Genomic DNA, 17,216 nt, shown 5'->3' with positions numbered 1-17,216 from the left:
TTCAGTAATCTGGGTGTCTGTTTAAACTAGGTCATCGTCGCACTTTTCGAACGAATCTCGCACAATGCTTTCTACTAGCACGATACAATCCACCAGGGGGCGTAACACGCGCTCGCCACAGATAAGAACCGGAAAGTAGGTCACACTCGCCATTTTTACAACCTTCATCGTCATCAACCGTCCCATACCAGAAACATTTTTATATTTCACTCTTCCCGCTCACGCACTTGAACTTGAACCACTTTTTTTTTGCTTATCCCGCAACGGTAACGTCTAAACCTAACTTGGTAAGCATTGTCACCCGATTCGTACCTCGCACTCCGTGGTGACCTGATCCGTTCGAATCGCTGAAACTTCCACAACTGCCTGACGCGAGTTCACTTTCCGTGGCTCAAACCTCGGTTTGGATTTTGGCAGTGTGATGCGAAAACTGAATTGCAAAAAAAAATCATAAACAGGCACACACATATTGCCAATCCTTCCCCCCTCGCGAAACTAGAGAAAACGAATCCAACCGAAAAAGAAAACTAAATTCACGCACCCAACCCAACAGCCAACACACAGCACAGCGATGGCCATCAAATCGCATTCGCATGGGCCATTCGCGAAAATAAAAGCAACGCACATTTTTGCCAATGCGCGCTTGCCTGTGTCTACGCTACGCACTCTATTCTAATGCGGCGGCAGCCAACCAACACACGCAGTTTGACCTACTTTCCGACCCACAGAGGGATGCGAAATTCGAGGCCACCGTCGCGTCGGCTAACACCACTCTCTTTGTCTCTCTTTAAATTCCGTCTACCGGTCTATGCCGGCCGCACAATTCGCACATTCCGCAACTGCTGCTGCCTGCTGTTGCTGCTGGTGCGTACGAATAAACAGACCGAACAGAATACTAGACGAGGGCGTGCGACGACGACGAAACCAAAGGAACGGCAAGAGGAAGAAAGTGCGTTACGCAGCTTTTGCAAACCGCGCAACCTGAGCGGCGGCTTGAGCATGCAAGAGAATTGGTGAGAGAATGGGAGAAGCAGCATCAACTGGCTGTTGTACGTTGCCTCTAAAGTGAACAAAGAACAAGGAAGCAGAAGGGTCTACTAGCTAGGAACTAGGAAAATCTTTTAAGTGGGTTATTTTTGAGAACCCATTTTTCCCGGTTAGGGGGTGGTTTCCAATGTGGAAACTCTTACTTTCGCAGCAAAGGATGTACCAGACGCGCATACACAACACCCCGCGCTTCGGTCCGCAGTCCACAAGCGCGATGAGCTAATTGTCTTTTTAAATTTCTGCGAGTGTTTGCGAAAGATGCGTAAAAGACGCAACCAAAGTGGGTAGGATAGGAAATAAACAAAAAAATGGCAAGACGCGCTTTTTTTTCGCAATCTCTTCTATGCGTGCCTAAGCTTACCGTCAGTCGGTGGCTATATTTTGGCAATATGCGTGTGGCTTGAATTTGCATCGTGGTGGTGCGTAAATTTCGCGATTATAGTAGATGTGCGGATTTTTTTTTTTGCTTTCGCTACTTCCCTGCGTCTACCGACGACTGGTTTGTATGTTTGGTCCTCGTCCAGCTGACCGTGCGTATTAGATAGAGAGCCTGCGCCACGAGTGCGTAGTGTGCGTCGATGCGATGAGCCCCGGTCGGCCTTGAACTAAATATTCGCCAGCTAGTCGTCAATCGTCTATGTTTACAATCGAAAAAAGGGGTTACAGGGGAGGATAAATACTTTGATGTTTTTTTCATTCCTATACATTTTTTTCTGTTTTTAGCAAGTGAGATCCCAGTTTGAGGGCTAGGTTTTTGTCTATGCAATCGCCATTAAATGCAATGATGTGGTTGATACGCATACTCCGCTGAGAGCCGGCTATCGCTTTTCGCTCTCACCGCGGGGACAGCACGCGGCCCCATGGAACGTGCGGCGCGATGCCTAACGAGAGCGTCGAATTGCTCACGCGCTTTATTCTGGCTCTCTCGTCTTATTCTTTCCGGGTTCCATCCATGCATTTTTCTACTGAGTCTGTCTAGCAACGAACGGTTGTCACGTTGCGTCTGTTGTGCCGTATGCCGTTCGTTCCTGACCTCTCCCAAGGCGGGCGGGTGCGTGACGCATCGCTTCCTCCATCTCTTCCCCCATCTACTCTATGCCATTTACAATGAGTTGCGTTAGCCAAGTTGCTTGATGTTTTGACCAACCGTTCTGTGAAAGTAAAATGCATTAATACTTATAAGGTTATGCTTTTGTTAATTATTTTCAGAAATGGCCGAAGGTAATGGTGAACTGGTGGAAGAAATGGCAAACCAGAAAATGGGAGAAGGCGCTGGCGATGGCGAACGGACAGAGGATTACAGCAAACTGCTGGAATATGGACTCGACAAAAAGGTAAGTTTGTTCCTATAGGCCTAATGATACTGCGATCTTTGATCGTGTTTCTTCATTACAAGTTGATAAAATAACACATTTTGCATTCACGATTCTTGGGGTTTTTTGAATATGTACATGGGTCATTCCACGCCAAGTGTCCGAGACCCGTGTAATCGACCTTCTCGGATTTTTACTAAATTCGGTCAGATTGTTCGTTTTGGATCAAAAGGCAAAAATCCCAGGTTTGGTGCCGATTGGACTCCCCCTCCCACCCTGTTATAAGCAAAACCTTGTTTTCGTCAAATCCGTTTATTTTCTTTTGCTTATGTCTCCGGAAATATTAAGTCTAGAAAGACACTTTTTTCATATTTTCAAAGAAAATTGCCCAAGAAATTCGAAAAAATTATTAATTTTTAACACCAGTGCTGCCAAATATTTTTTTACTTCGATTGGAAAACTAAATTTCTATTTTTTCTCAATTTTGATCTTTAAAATTCCAACTCGATAGTATTCCCCTGATTTTTCTACATAAGAATCACTTATCGTTACGAGGTATTCCTTACCGATTCAGAGATACAGCGTTTCGAAGCAAGCAACCCCCAATTTGTCATGTAAAACCAAGAGCAAAGTTACTTTTTCATGAAGCAGTGAGTCTCTATGTAGTGTACAAATATTTTGCCCTATTGTGAAAGCATGTATACAGTATATAGTAAAATTTTCTCTAACAGTGTTGCCAGTTTTTCAGTTCAATGATCCACATATATGTCCATACTATGCTGTAATCTGTAAAAATGTTCATACCCCTTTTACGATACGAAAAACTCACAGACTGGCAACATTGTTAAAGAAAATTTGATCATGTACTGTATATATGCTTCCATGATTTCCAAATACGCCTTTTTGAATAGTTACTCTTGTCGGAAAAAATTATATTTAATGGAAAATAAAGTCTCCCGTGGTATCCAACATATCAGCAAAATTTTATTCCAATTAAAAATAATTCAGAGAAAAATGGCTTTCTTTTAGCGTTTTGAGTTGGAAATGCTCTATAGTGAAATATCGTCCAGGTGTTTTGTTATGTTCCACACTTCGTTCTTTTTGCGCTATCGCTATTGAATGAGCGAACGATTTATCACCGATGCTTCTGTTTCTGTGTCGGTTTTTTTACCGTATTTCCTTTATGTTTTTACCACTTTGCGACTAATTTGGCTCTCTACAGCCAGGAAGTGCGAAAACTGGTTACAATTTGCCTAAAGGCTTCTTTCAACGGCGGACTGGGAGCCAAATGACCCATCGGGTCTTTGAGATTAGACGGCCCCAGTCTGCAATATTCTCATGACAGTAAATTAACACAAAAAACGACATCTACTCAAAAGACATCAGTGTTACAAGGACAGTAAATCGAATAATTATGGGCTCTATTTTGAATGTCGTGTCATGCAACTCGACTCGACTTAGTCACTGTCGAGTGTCGAGTACGGGAAGAACGAGCAGCATAGCAGCTCGATGCACGATCGAAACAAAACAAACTCATTAGGACCGAGTCACCATCTTTTAGCGTGTGCGTCATATTAGCGGTTCACGGTACTTTAGTTTTGACGCATTTTTCTTCAACCCAATCTTCTCTACTTTGAGTTTTAGTTTGTTCAGCCATCACCACAGATGTTGTTCTATCGAAAATATCCATTTCATCGGCAAAGCAGACGAATTAAGTAGATTTGCTGAAGATTGTGCCTGTGTGCTGCTCCGTTCATAATATCCTTTAGCGGCATGTTGAACAGCCCACATGAGGGACCATCACGTTGATAAATTTCCCTGCGAGGTTAGAATGGCCATGATTTTACGGTCGATGGTATCATACGCAACTTTGAAATCAATGAAATAATTGTGCGTTGAATTCTGTATTCATGGACTTTTTGGAGGATCTGCCGCAGCGTGAATATTTGATTCTTTACTGACCGCCCTTCAGCGAACCCGGAAAAGCACTTTCCACATTCTGATGAGTGCCGCTATGCATCTTTGTCGCCAATACAGTGTTTTCCTCATCTACCACCCAGTTATATTTCTGCAGATTCTAAGTTATAGGGTTAATTACATACAAAATTGCAAGTATCAAATAAGCCTATTTTATAAATGATAGTATGTCAACAGATCAATATATATAAGTAGCAGAGACTTTGCGCGAATCTTTTTGGTTCGTCCTGGTAAAGCTGCAGAAAAAAGAACCCGCCGTCTAAAAAACGCCAGTACGAAAAGCACGTGCTCGCCGGTCCAGAGGAGAGGATTGCCAGCGACATACGGAGCTTCTACAAAACGGACAGGTGCAAGAATTTGGGCATGCCATGCCTGTGATGTGCAATGATAGTGCTAGCAACCTGCTACTGACAAAACGACGGTAGCAGCCAGGTGGAAGAGTATTCTCAGACGCTGTTGAATAGAGAAGTAAACACGAAGATCAGCAGGTACAGGATAAAAATTATGAGTAACAGCCAAGCTGTGGAGCCACCAACACAGGAGGAGGTTAAGAGGGCAGGTATCAGTGAGCTAAAAAACGGTGAAGTTGCTGTGAAGGATGGTATTCTGGCTGAACTTCTAAAAGCGGAAGCGAGCAGCTGTACGAAACAATTCGCCGCCTCATTGTCAGGAACAGGATATGGGTGGTAAATAAGTATCAGAGGAGGTTGATTGGCCTCATTTCCCATAAATTTCAAAAACGGACATCGATTCGAGAGTAAAAACTATCGAGGCATTACGTTGCTCAACTTTGCCTATAAGGTGCTCTCCCCATCCTGTGTTGTAAACTGAGAACGTTAGCGGTGTTCTTCGTCAGCGAGTACCAAGCTGGTTTTCATGAGGGTCGTTTCACGATGGATCAGATATTTACCCTGCGTTTAGTAAATGACGAGTTCCGGGAGGACAACTTGCAGACTCATAATCTTTTTTGGATTTCAAGGCGGCATACGATTCAGTCAAACGAAATGAGCTGTGACAGGTAACGCTAGGACATGGTTTTCCTACAGAACTGGTTACGTTGATTCGTGTGTCAGAATAGCGGATGAGACCTCACATGCTTTTCGATTTTGCGGATGACGTTAATATCAACGAAATCAACAGCAGAGCTGGGAAAGAAGCCTTTAGGTCATTTAATTGGGAAATTGGGACTTACCATTAACACCGCCAAAACGAAGTACATGGCTAGCAGAGAACGTGGAAGTCCAAATGGTGTTGGTGCCGAAGAGGAACTGAATGGGGAAGGATATGAAGTACTAGATGAATTCATATATTTTGGTATGCTCGTGACATATGACAAAGATATAAGTCGCAGTGTTCTGCGTATTACGTTTTGTGGCTGAAGTTCCGTAGCTTGCCAATTCGCATGAAACTGACGCTCTAGAGAACACTAATCCTCTCGGTGACCCTTTACGGACATGAATCATGGACGGTAAAGGAAGCTGATCGACGAGTGCTTGGGGTTTTAGCGTAAAATTTTGCAAAATGGAAAATGGAGTGTTACGCAGACGCATGAACCACGAGCTGTTTTAAGTATGCAAAAATGCTGTTATAATGAAGATAGTAGAGTGTGGCAGTCTGCGCTGGGCTGGTCACGTGACTAGAATGTCCGGCGAAAGAGTAACCAAAATTGTTTTAAGCAGAGAATCAAGAAGAGGCCGTAGATTTCGGAGCAGACATCGCAACTGGTAAATGTGTGCTATCGAGGATGATGCACGTTCATCTAAGGACCATAATCTATTCGACGCAGATATCGCGATGGGCGTATAGCACCACCCACCGTGATATACAAATCTTTACTATATTTATAAACAATAGGACGGCTTTGCATGAAATAGAATTTTTACTTTCATAATTTTAAGGAATTTATCCTTAGTTTTTTGGAGTCATTTCATCCAAGCAATTCGAAGTTTAGAAACACTTACATTAAATATAGACACATAGACTATTAAATATAACATTTTTTTGTCATACCTGATTGCAGTTTCTGATCTTCTATTCGTATAATTGAGCTGCACTTAGCAGAAATATAAAAAATAACAAAATTTTACAATTCTATTTGTAGACATTCCAGCTATATGACATGAGTTTATCATTAACTTAGAAACTTTGGTTTAAAATTTGCAAACTATTACAAGTATATTTCGGAGTTTAGGATCACAAGTCCAAATTAAAGCTGCAAAGAGAATTGAATTTATATATGAGAAATTACATTTGAATTTTTAATCATCAAATCGGTTGATTTCATAAATCATGGGGCTCCAGCAATCGAGCACTCGTGAGTTGTAGAAAGAGTTTAACTGAAATAAAATTTCATTTTGTATAACGACGAAATTCTTAATGGTGGCCCACCGGGTAACCAGGCAAATGTCCGCCCCTGGCTTCTTTACGCACCTCGAACCAGTATCATTCTCAGTATCAGCCCAAAGAAAGTGCGTATATTTCCTTACCACTTTGCAGCACCAACTTTGTTTTTAAAACCAGGAGGCAAAATAACTTATAATTTGCCTATGGACAAATGGATTTAGTGTTGGTAAATGCAGAATTCAATACGAAGAAAGGAATCCATGATAAAACCATCCATGAGAATGGTCAGATTCTACTAACATTTTAACTAAACACCGCTCACTCGTCAAATCAAACTCGGTAAGCTTTCCGGCTACATGGCTCCCTTACCCCGAACTTGTTGATATATTATTTTGAATTGAATTGAATTAAAGTTTGCACAAAAAAGGAGTTATGGTACAATCTATTTATGATAGTTACGCTCAATAAAAAGTAAAATTCTGTTGAAAAAATCTTGACAGAAAACGAAAACGATGTTTATCCTACTACCCAATTTTCGCAATCAATTATCTCTTTTTCCTGCAGGTGGCCGGCAAGCTGGACGACATCTACAAAACCGGCAAGCTTGCTCACTCCGAACTGGATGAGCGAGCTCTGGACGCACTAAAAGAGTTCCCCGTCGACGGAGCCTTGAACGTTCTGAGTCAGTTTCTGGAATCGAATCTGGAGCATGTGTCCAACAAATCGGCCTACCTGTGCGGAGTGATGAAAACCTATCGGTAAGTTAAATCCTTCGTTATGCCATGCTCACCCAACTGTACGTTCGCGAACCAACCATACGTTCTTTGCTGCTACATCTTACAGACAGAAAAGCAGAGCCAGCCAGCAAGGACTTCCTACACCTGCAATAACAGTACAAGCAAAAGGTCCAGACGAGGACAAGATCAAAGCGATTCTGGAACGCACAGGATACACACTCGATGTGACTACAGGTATTGAAATCAACAATGTTATTTGATTGTAGCAGTTCGTTAGATAAGAAGTCTATAAAACTTTGGAGCAGAAACTAAATAATCTCTTAATTAACCACTTGACACAGAACCATAGAATTGAGTAATTGATTCTAACCTCTTCTCTTTTGTCACCCTACAGGACAACGAAAGTACGGCGGGCCGCCTCCAAACTGGGAGGGTGGCACTCCGGGCAACGGTTGTGAGGTGTTTTGCGGTAAAATACCAAAAGACATGTACGAAGACGAACTGATACCGCTGTTCGAAAAGTGCGGCAAAATCTGGGATCTCCGCCTCATGATGGACCCGATGACTGGGACGAATCGAGGCTACGCGTTCGTCACCTTCACCTCGCGAGACTCCGCCTGCAATGCTGTGAGAGAGGTAAGTCGTTTCTGGTTTCCGCTTGGCCGCCCGTATCTTACTTGTCCAACTTACAAAACCACTCTGCCCCAATCCATCCGACCATTTTTCGTTGTTTGTTTCGTCCTGAAACGTCTTCCCACTCTGTCTTTCCCGTTACCCCGTAGTCAACCCGTAATCCTGTAACGTATTTCTCTAGTAGTAGATCGTAATCTCCGGCATATCATTGAACCCTTTGAAACTGACAGTCCCCTCAACCAATATCCCGAATTCTACTTCATCTACTTTTTTCGGACTGCCCTCTCACTACTGTTTTGTACTACTGTTGCAATGTTGCAACATCTGGTGCGGTTGCTTTAGAACTATTTTCGAAGTAGTCCAACATGAAACAACCACTAGAACCACAACAACAACAACAACAACAAAAACAACAACAACACGGGAAACAAACTGTAGTTGTAGCGGAGTCTGGTCTTTCCTAACCTTTCTAGTTTAGCTCTCTGTTTCTCATTAAAATCTTTGTAACTGAGTAGAGGTGATTGGTGTTTCGTGGTTTATGTATTTCGTCAGGATATTACTAATACTGTTGGTATTAATAACAATACAGCTGCGCTGATGATTCGGCCACAAAATCTTTGTATCGATTCTGTTTTTCTTCTGTTTCTGTTATAATTTTAGTTCCTTTTAGTTTGATACAATGCGATATAGTATTTTTACAGCTCTTCCGTACTGCATTGAGAAAATATTTGTATGCATTTTATTCGAAAAACTGTACTTTATTTGTATAACATCACGAGAAGTACATGCATACAAAACTACTTTTCATTCAAACAGTGCTCTGATAGGAATATAAAAAAAACTATTTTTCCGATTCCTTTCCTTTTATCAAGCATGTTCTACCTTCTACTGAAAAAAAAATCCTAGATCATTTATTCTCTAAATCTTTGCACTACATGCTCCCGAGTATAGTAACACATGCTGCTCCCTCAACCGTGGGAGCGGCCAAAACAGTCAACGTGTTTGAACCAATTGAATATATCCGTCACGAGATACAGTTCACCATCTGTAAATAACCCCGTTATCTTGGCGCCTCATGGTTTTGCGTACGGTTCAGTAGTTTGTAGCGGCATACGGATTGCACAACAACCCATTCACAAAAAACAAAAACCTGCCATGATCAAGTCGAACAATCAAGCAGAAGCCGTTCCATGTCACGCCGGCAAACAAAACACTTACTCGCATCCCCCCTCTCAAACCTCACTCCACTCGTGTGCAACAGGGCGCAAGAAATTCACATGTGCAATCGGCTGCAAAAGTCCCGTTAGGCGTCAGGACACGCGTCTAACAACTGCAGCCGTCGCAAAAAAAAATTCCCTCATTCCACGAATTGATGATGCAGCTGATCTGCCATCGCGCTAACGAAGCCGAGCCAAGCGAACATCGTTTCGGGGAGGGGCTGCGATCCTAATCAACCGTTTCGGGTGCTGCAAAATGCTACACAAGGACGACCTCGACCTGACGCCGCAGGTGGTGGCGGTGGCGAAGAAGCAGGAAACATTTTGCCACGCTTCACTGAAAGCACCCGGAAACCTAGAAGCGATATAACGGTAACCGACCCATCGAACCATCATCATGTGGCTCCAAATGATAGCGTGAGACCTCTTCGCGTCACCTTTTTCTTTCCACTAGCAGCGTGTGTGTTTTGCAGTGTTCGACGTTTTTCGAACCCGGACCGATGAGAGCAGTATGTGCACCTCCCTATGTCCCTATTCAATTGATTGAACGTATTTAATAATGCAACCCGGAATGGGTAGTGTTTGCTGGAGACCTGTATCCGCGTCCACGACCACTAGAGTGGTTCAGTTTTAGCTTGAATATACATTGGAATGTAGTTTAAATGGTTTTAATAAACATTTCTGACGGGTTCAAGGGAATAATCCTAGGAGATGGAGAATTCAACTGAAGATTGTACCACCCTTGACGAGAGAACTTTTAGCGAGCGAATTCCAACTGAATTTGATGTTTAGAAAGATTCTAATCAGTATTCCACTCAGCTCAGCTATTTGGTTTAACTAAGTTTTAAATTTTAAATCTTCAAATCACTCTACAAATCTATTAAATAACTTAATCAAATAATCTCCAACATTTTCTACCTTTAAAAGTTTTTTCTTGAAAACCAACAAAAAACTCAAAATTTCACTTATAATAACTGAGTAAGTGAACTGGATTTCAACTCTGTTGAGATATAATGTATTAAACAAGACGAAGGTTTCGAAATTACAATTCTAATATTTAATGAAATATTCCCTAGTTCTTTCTCCCAAGCTGTGACATTTCGATTAGTCTTGCAAGATGATGAATTATTTACATTTTTTGCATAACTTTTCAAAAGAAGCTATCAGCAGGTATCAGCATTTGTGGCTCGAGCAGCAAATTTCTCACAATCGTGTGGAAGATTTGTGTCTCCTCCTCATCCAGGTGCATTCGAATACTATGCATCTTGCGTACTTGTGCGCTACAGAGCCGTGCAGGTGGTAAACTGAAACATTGCAACCGACGTCAGTGTACGATTCGCACGGCGGATGGACTAAAACGGACAAAAGAATCGATTTCGGATAATCGCCATTTTGTTGATGAAATAATCAGCCACCTTCTTCCGCTTTGTAAATTTTATTCATCTATCGTAAAATCGTATACCGCTAGTAGCAACAGCAGGTTACTTTCTTTCATGCGAGGTGAAAGAGCAGCAGCGTAACCACTTTCACTGTGCAGCACAGGACGATTAGTGTGGAAAGAGAAAGAAATTCAAAATTAATGACCTGTGGCAAGTCAGCTGGCTTCCGGTCGGCCGAATGCACGGACGCAGACATCCCTGACTGTTGCCGCATAATGAAACGTGTCGGGATGAGCAGGAAGAAGGTTTGAAAGAAAGCGAGTCGAAGAGAAAAAAATGACGCCGGCAGCTGCTACCGGTAAAATAAATTACTACTTTCCTCCACACCTTTTACGATGCAGCGCACTAGCATTATATGCACGCCTTAAGCATATGCACCGACACAGAAGTTCGAGTCTTAAGAATACTTGCAGTTTGCATTGCAAAACAAATCGTCAGGCAGCCGCCACAGCTCCCTTTGCAGGAGGCAATCATGTTGCTGTGAAAATTAAACGTAATTGAATCGGTTTATCGAATCGAATCCTAAGTACCGGCGGACACGCACAGTCGCCGTCGATTTATCCTTCTTCTCCTACCAAAAATTACCTTATGGAGACGCTTCATGATTTTAAAATAAAATTGAATTCGAAGTCGCTACAACAACACCAGAATGGGGTGCACATACTCTCTCTGTCTCTTTCTGATGAACATTTTTATTTCCCGCTCGACTTCCTTTGCCTTTTCTGATCGACTGACAAAACTAATCCGAAACCATAATCGGCGAAATTCACAACGGCAACCGTAAGATTGGCAGCTAGGAGAATCTCCTCTTTGCACAAAGTTAAGCGATTGGGTACAGTAACGCCGATGGGTACGAATCGATTGGTATATCTACGTGTTTTATTGGTTGAAAGATTATTTTACAGCCAACCCGAAAGAAAAGAAAAATTAATGATGGAACAAAAAATAAGTTTTATCCACAATTGGCACTCGCTGAGAAGTTAATTTTTCAAATAGCTTGTAATGTTTGAAAAATCTACTTCCCCCTAGTGTCTGGTTTTATTTTATTCACGAGCATGCTTTATTTCTTTATCTTTCTTAGTTTGTTAGTTTTGTTTTTTTTTCGTCCACTGTTATTCTATTTTAGTTCTATTTTACTTTTCTCGTAGGCCATCTCTAGTCGATGGTGTTTTGGTATTGTGTTCTTATCCGATATATATTTTCCTTAAATTCGTTTTCTTTCTTCATTACTTCCTTCCCTTTGAGTATCTAAATTTCTAGAAAACAAAATCCTTTGCTACCCCTTTGCAATGCACTTCCATTTTTTATTGAAATTGGCCCATTCACCAATGTTACAAGCTGACAGTTTTCCTTTATTATTTACACAAACACATGTATGTTTTATATGTTCTTTCACTCTTTCTCTTCACCATTGTACCGTTTGTTTTTCCCTCAACAGCTCGATAATTATGAAATAAAGCCCGGCAAATGTTTGAAAATTAACGTAAGCGTACCGAATCTGCGCCTCTTTGTAGGCAACATACCTAAATCAAAAGGCAAAGAGGAGATATTAGACGAATTTGGTAAACTAACAGGTAAACACGCAAATCGCAGAATTGCATTCAAAATTTGTTCACAACTTTTATTCCCCTTCTAATCTTAAAATAACCATCACACAAACAACAACAACAACCACAACCACAACAACAAACGCTTGAGTTTGTTATCGACTTTTCTTTCCGATTAGCAATTAAGTTTCCGTTTTTTTTTCTACTATTGTTTTCGCTATAAGTTTATGCTTAAGTTTTGCCCCACTTGCCACTGGAGCATACAGTGACCAGTGGAAACGGAATTCCAGTGTTGGAGCGTAAGTAAAGCTTGAGAACAATGAACCAAACAACCAACAGCAAAGCAAGCCCCTCGGCGCTCAGGCGATCGGTCGCACGCAAGTGAAAAAGCAACGCGTTCTCTGATAAGATTCTCAAGTCAGTCAACCAACCAATCGAGTTCAGCGAGGATATATAGTTTCGCGAGGGGGGAAGGGCGGTCGAAACGTCGTCGCTGTCGGTCGTCGATAACAGCGCGTCCGAATAGGGACGGAGATGCAGGCGCCTCCTCTAATTCACGTCCCCCTGGTTGAATGCAAAATAATTTTGGCACTGCCGCTGAATTCTGCTCTTCGAAACATTTCCGCTCACACTGACATGCAAACATACACACACTCATACGCTGGCATGCGCTGGCCTGGTGTGGTACAAGGATTGTATCTAACTAGGATTCGGATTAGAAAAAAAGATTACATCGTAACAAAATTTTCAATAACTTATTTTTGACGTTTAATGCAACATAACTAACATATTTAATCCCTGTACCACTCTAGTGAAAGCAAAGATGTCTCGTTGCACAAACAGATCCTTTCTCGAAATCGTTACTTACGCATCCACTGTAAGTTCATTGCATCCGATCTACGCCTCCATAACTCATGTTTTACGATTGCTTGATGATTGCTTCTGTTACGACTTAGGCCCGATAGAAGAAGAACTAACCTTTAAGTTTTGTTGTTAATGATAATGATTGTTTGTAGTAATTTGATCATTTTACTTTTCAAAGCAGGATTTTTTTTAATATCACGTGTATTATCACATATTACGTTTGTATGAAGTTTGTTTCAAAGTTAGACAACTTTCGAAAATTTATTTAAACTTAACTTATAAATAACTTATTTGAAATTGTAACTTGAATATAATTGTTATGCCCTATTATTTCACTTTTATTCAATTCATTTTTACTTAAAACACATTTTTTCTATTTGATCTGACCTTCGAGTTCAAATCGAATATATTCTTTTTAAGCAGTATTGCTGAATTAACACTCCAATGATCATACACAATAAATGATTGCGAAAATAGCCGATTTAGGTTGTAGTTCAGGAAATAAATAAAGCTTTTCAATGTAACCGCCTAATGCCGACTTTCGAGTCTTCCCGATATGGATGTTCTCCGAAGTGAGAAAATGTTTGTTTTACGCTCAAGTAACAATTTCGGTTTTATTACACTCTTATGATAGCATTTACGACCAAAATTGGCCATGAAAACCACCATAAGAGTACAACAAAACTCACATTGTTGCTTGGGTAATCGGTTAATAAGCTATAAAGTCTTGAAGTAAATAGTTTTCGGCAAAGCTGGTAGGAAGAAATTTTCAATAAAATTTAATGGCGAAAACCCCAAAGAAAAGTCGAAAACACTAGTTCTATGTTATGGGCAAATTTCCAAATACAGTAATGTTGAACTTTGGGCTGACAAAATGGGGAAACTGACAAAATCGGGATTTTTTTTCAAGATTCTAGACTTAAGACGTTGCAATATCGAAGACTTGTACTAAAAATTAAATTTTAACCCTTAATTGGTCAACCGAAAGCTCAATGAACCGGGCACAGCACACTAGTTCAGCACCTTTTCGGGTGCGCATTAGCTTTGAGCCAGAAAACTTGGTTCTAGGTTTATGGAACCTTTGGAAGAGTTTCTAAAATTTTATGTTTTATCGTCCAGCGGAATTCAAAGTGCAATAAAAAATTTATTTTTCTTTAGTTTCAATACAACACATTGATGTGTTCTGCAAAGTTTTACAGCATATTTTTACAAGAAATTTTGCTGAAGTTAGTAACCTTCTGCAAAGATAGAAAAATCCTGTTTCTCATAAATGAAAAATCGATAAAATCAATTTTTATATTTTAGCTGTTTTTGTAGTTGTTGTATGACTTTTTCATGTTTTACAAAGTTGTACAAATAGTAAAAATACAATATAGTATACCTCTATCTTTGCTTGTTTTGGAACTGTAGAACTTTTACTATAAAAATACTCTAATTTTGACCCCGAATTACTCGCAAGAAGGTATCATTTTAGTTAAAAGCTCTTCCCAGAGAATCAGAATAGTTTTAAGCAGTCTGAAGTTGTTATTAATTATGTTTAAAAGCACAAAAGCTAAACAACAAATTTATAGACTGACAAAATCGGGATAAAAAGCTGATCATATCGGGGGTAGACAAAATCGGGAGCTGATAAAATCGGAACATTACAGTAGTGTTCTTTTGTTTTCCGTAAGTCTAGGTTCACTCCATCTCCCGTAAGAACTCCCGTGCTTGCTAAATCATATAAAAGGCATTTATATTCACAGTGTAGTAAAAAAGAAAACAAACCATGATCTTCGCACTGCTGAAAAATGCTGAAAGCGAGAGATTCCTGATTTATTTAATGCATTCTGGACCGATTTTTCTCGGATACAAATGTTTTAGAATTTTGCTCAGTTTAAGTTCGCTTATTTTCCTCAGATACAGCACAACTTTTACACTAGGAAATATTGCTGGACAAATAGAAAAACGAATTCTGAAGTAGTTTAGGTAGCAGCAGAAATTATTCCAAATGCATAAACTGCCTCTACTCGCATAACAGTCCCATTTTCTGTGGAGTTTTTTTTGAATTTTCATAAAATTTTTTTTTGAATTTTCATAAAAAAATACTGAAAAAAATCAAAATTATTTCCTACACCGAAAAAAAGCATTTCAAAAATTAAAAATTGATTTCCCAAAAAACGCCAACTCAAAAATTCATGAAATTTTTTCTAAGGATAGATAATTATATGGCCTACAATTCTTCCGTACATTGCAAAATGGTCATATTTAAGAGAAAAAAGTTTTCTAACAAAAACTTATGGCTGTTTATATCTTTTTTTCAGTGTGTAAATGAAAAAGTTTTTGTTAGGAATTTTTTTTCTCTTCAATTTGACTATTTTGCGATGTACGGAAGACTTATAGGCCATAAAATTATCTGTCTCCAGAAAAAATTTCATAAATTTTTGAGATGGCGTTTTTTGGGAAATCGAGTTTTAGGGTTTGAAATGCTTTTTTCCAGTGCAGAAAATTATTTTTGTTTTTTTCAGTATTTTTTTATAAAAATTCAGAAAATTTTCTAAAGGTCACTAATACATTATTTTTTTGTAGGTCCTATAGTTTTCGAGTTAAATTTTTTATTAAAAAAAAAGTGAAAAAAATTGCGCCTTTCCAAAAGTTAGTCTAGAGCAATTTTGGAAAAACTAAGCATGCAAAGTTGCTAATTTACATCAACTCTTTACACACACAAAGTTTCATTGAATTCTGAGAGGGTCGTGTCAACCTTTGGTCGAGTTGGCGTGAAATCCGTCATAAATGGGACTGTTATGCGAGTAGTGGCAGTAAACTTCAAGGCAAAATTCAAAAGCTCACTTTGAAACCAAACCGACATTAGGCTTTGGATCCAACGAAATATGTTGTTCAAATTAAATTGTTGAACTCATACTTCGGTTTCTATATACAAAAGCTTTTAAAATTCATGGCTTTCGGTTGAAAAAGGCATTCCATGTGTATCATAACCCTGTGGCATCAAAAACCATCGAAGGTATTGAGTTTTTCGTAGGTCTAAAGGTTTATGTTGTGATTTTATGCACTTTGCTACCACCGAATCAATATCGGTCTAAAACATTTCTGTAAAATTCTTCATCTACCAGCTTTTTCTATGTGCCGGAATGTTCTTGCTAGTAGAACATGGTCGTAAAAACCTAAATATCAATGCTGTCGAAGTTAACTGTTTATTTTCAACAGTGCAGTGATACTGCAAAAGTCGCACAAAACGCAATTTTGAGACGAAATTGTCACAAAAATGCTGGAATTAACTTTACAGATGATATAGACAGATGATGATATATAAACAGATTGAAATAGAATGCCCTATTATATTAGACCTGACCAACCAAAACTGCCTTAGCTTTGCATTTTGCAAACCTATTCCAACCGACCGAATTCATCCACAAGATTCTGAGCTGCTTTTTCTCCATCTACTTCAGAATCAGTCTGGCAAATGTATGGCCGATTCATTGTTGCAAATGCAACTAAAATTTAATCGTTGCTCAACACCTGGCTTTGCGCAATAGCCCGAAAATATGCTCTTACCGGGGCGGGGAGAAGGAACGAAGCTAATTTTAAACATACGTGCACTTGACTTTATCCAGTCCGATGCGCGATGCTGGCCGTCGAAAAGGGAAAAGGATTACAAGGAATCTGCAAGCAAGTTGCAGAATGATTATAATTGCAACGTTGTGGGCATTTTCACTGCTTGCCGATTGCCAGATGGTGTGTTCAAGCAAGCAAAATTTGTTCATTACATTGTGGGATTAGCGCGGACGTTGACCGTTCAGGTTGCACTCCGGTGGAAATCTGTACTCGAATTATAAAGTTTATTTACTTGAGGATACGCCACGCACGCTACGTAAGTTCGATTGCTCCCACGAAATATGTTTTCAGTACGAATCAGTTTCTTTTCTAGCTAGCTATTGATCAACATTTATGATTTCGGTTCGTAGTAATTTTGTTTCTAACATTGAACATTGGCTTCCAAATTCATTTGTCATCAAAATTACTCACAAAAGGCAAATTGCTAACCCACGCGACCAAAATCACCTCATAAAGCTCACCTCACACCATGTGATCACCACCAACT

At 39.9% G+C, this 17,216-nt stretch overlaps 1 protein-coding gene across 5 annotated transcripts in view; it reads left to right on the top strand.

Annotated features, from left to right (window-relative positions):
- LOC128744274 (heterogeneous nuclear ribonucleoprotein R) overlaps window positions 1-17,216 on the top strand; it is an 81,112-nt gene that overhangs the window by 34,307 nt on the left and 29,589 nt on the right. For all 5 annotated transcript variants that reach the window (XM_053841517.1, XM_053841436.1, XM_053841351.1 and 2 more), the window contains exons 2-5: window positions 2,257-2,381; window positions 7,245-7,438; window positions 7,524-7,651; window positions 7,812-8,053. In XM_053841517.1, the coding sequence (XP_053697492.1) occupies window positions 2,259-2,381; window positions 7,245-7,438; window positions 7,524-7,651; window positions 7,812-8,053 (687 nt within the window). In that variant the 5' untranslated portion in view covers window positions 2,257-2,258. The remainder of the gene's footprint in view (window positions 1-2,256; window positions 2,382-7,244; window positions 7,439-7,523; window positions 7,652-7,811; window positions 8,054-17,216) is intronic.

This window comes from Sabethes cyaneus, chromosome 1, assembly GCF_943734655.1.
Source record: "Sabethes cyaneus chromosome 1, idSabCyanKW18_F2, whole genome shotgun sequence".
NCBI lineage: Eukaryota > Metazoa > Arthropoda > Insecta > Diptera > Culicidae > Sabethes > Sabethes cyaneus.
Note: the sequence above shows the minus strand (reverse complement) of the source record. Positions and strands in the feature narration are given on the sequence as shown.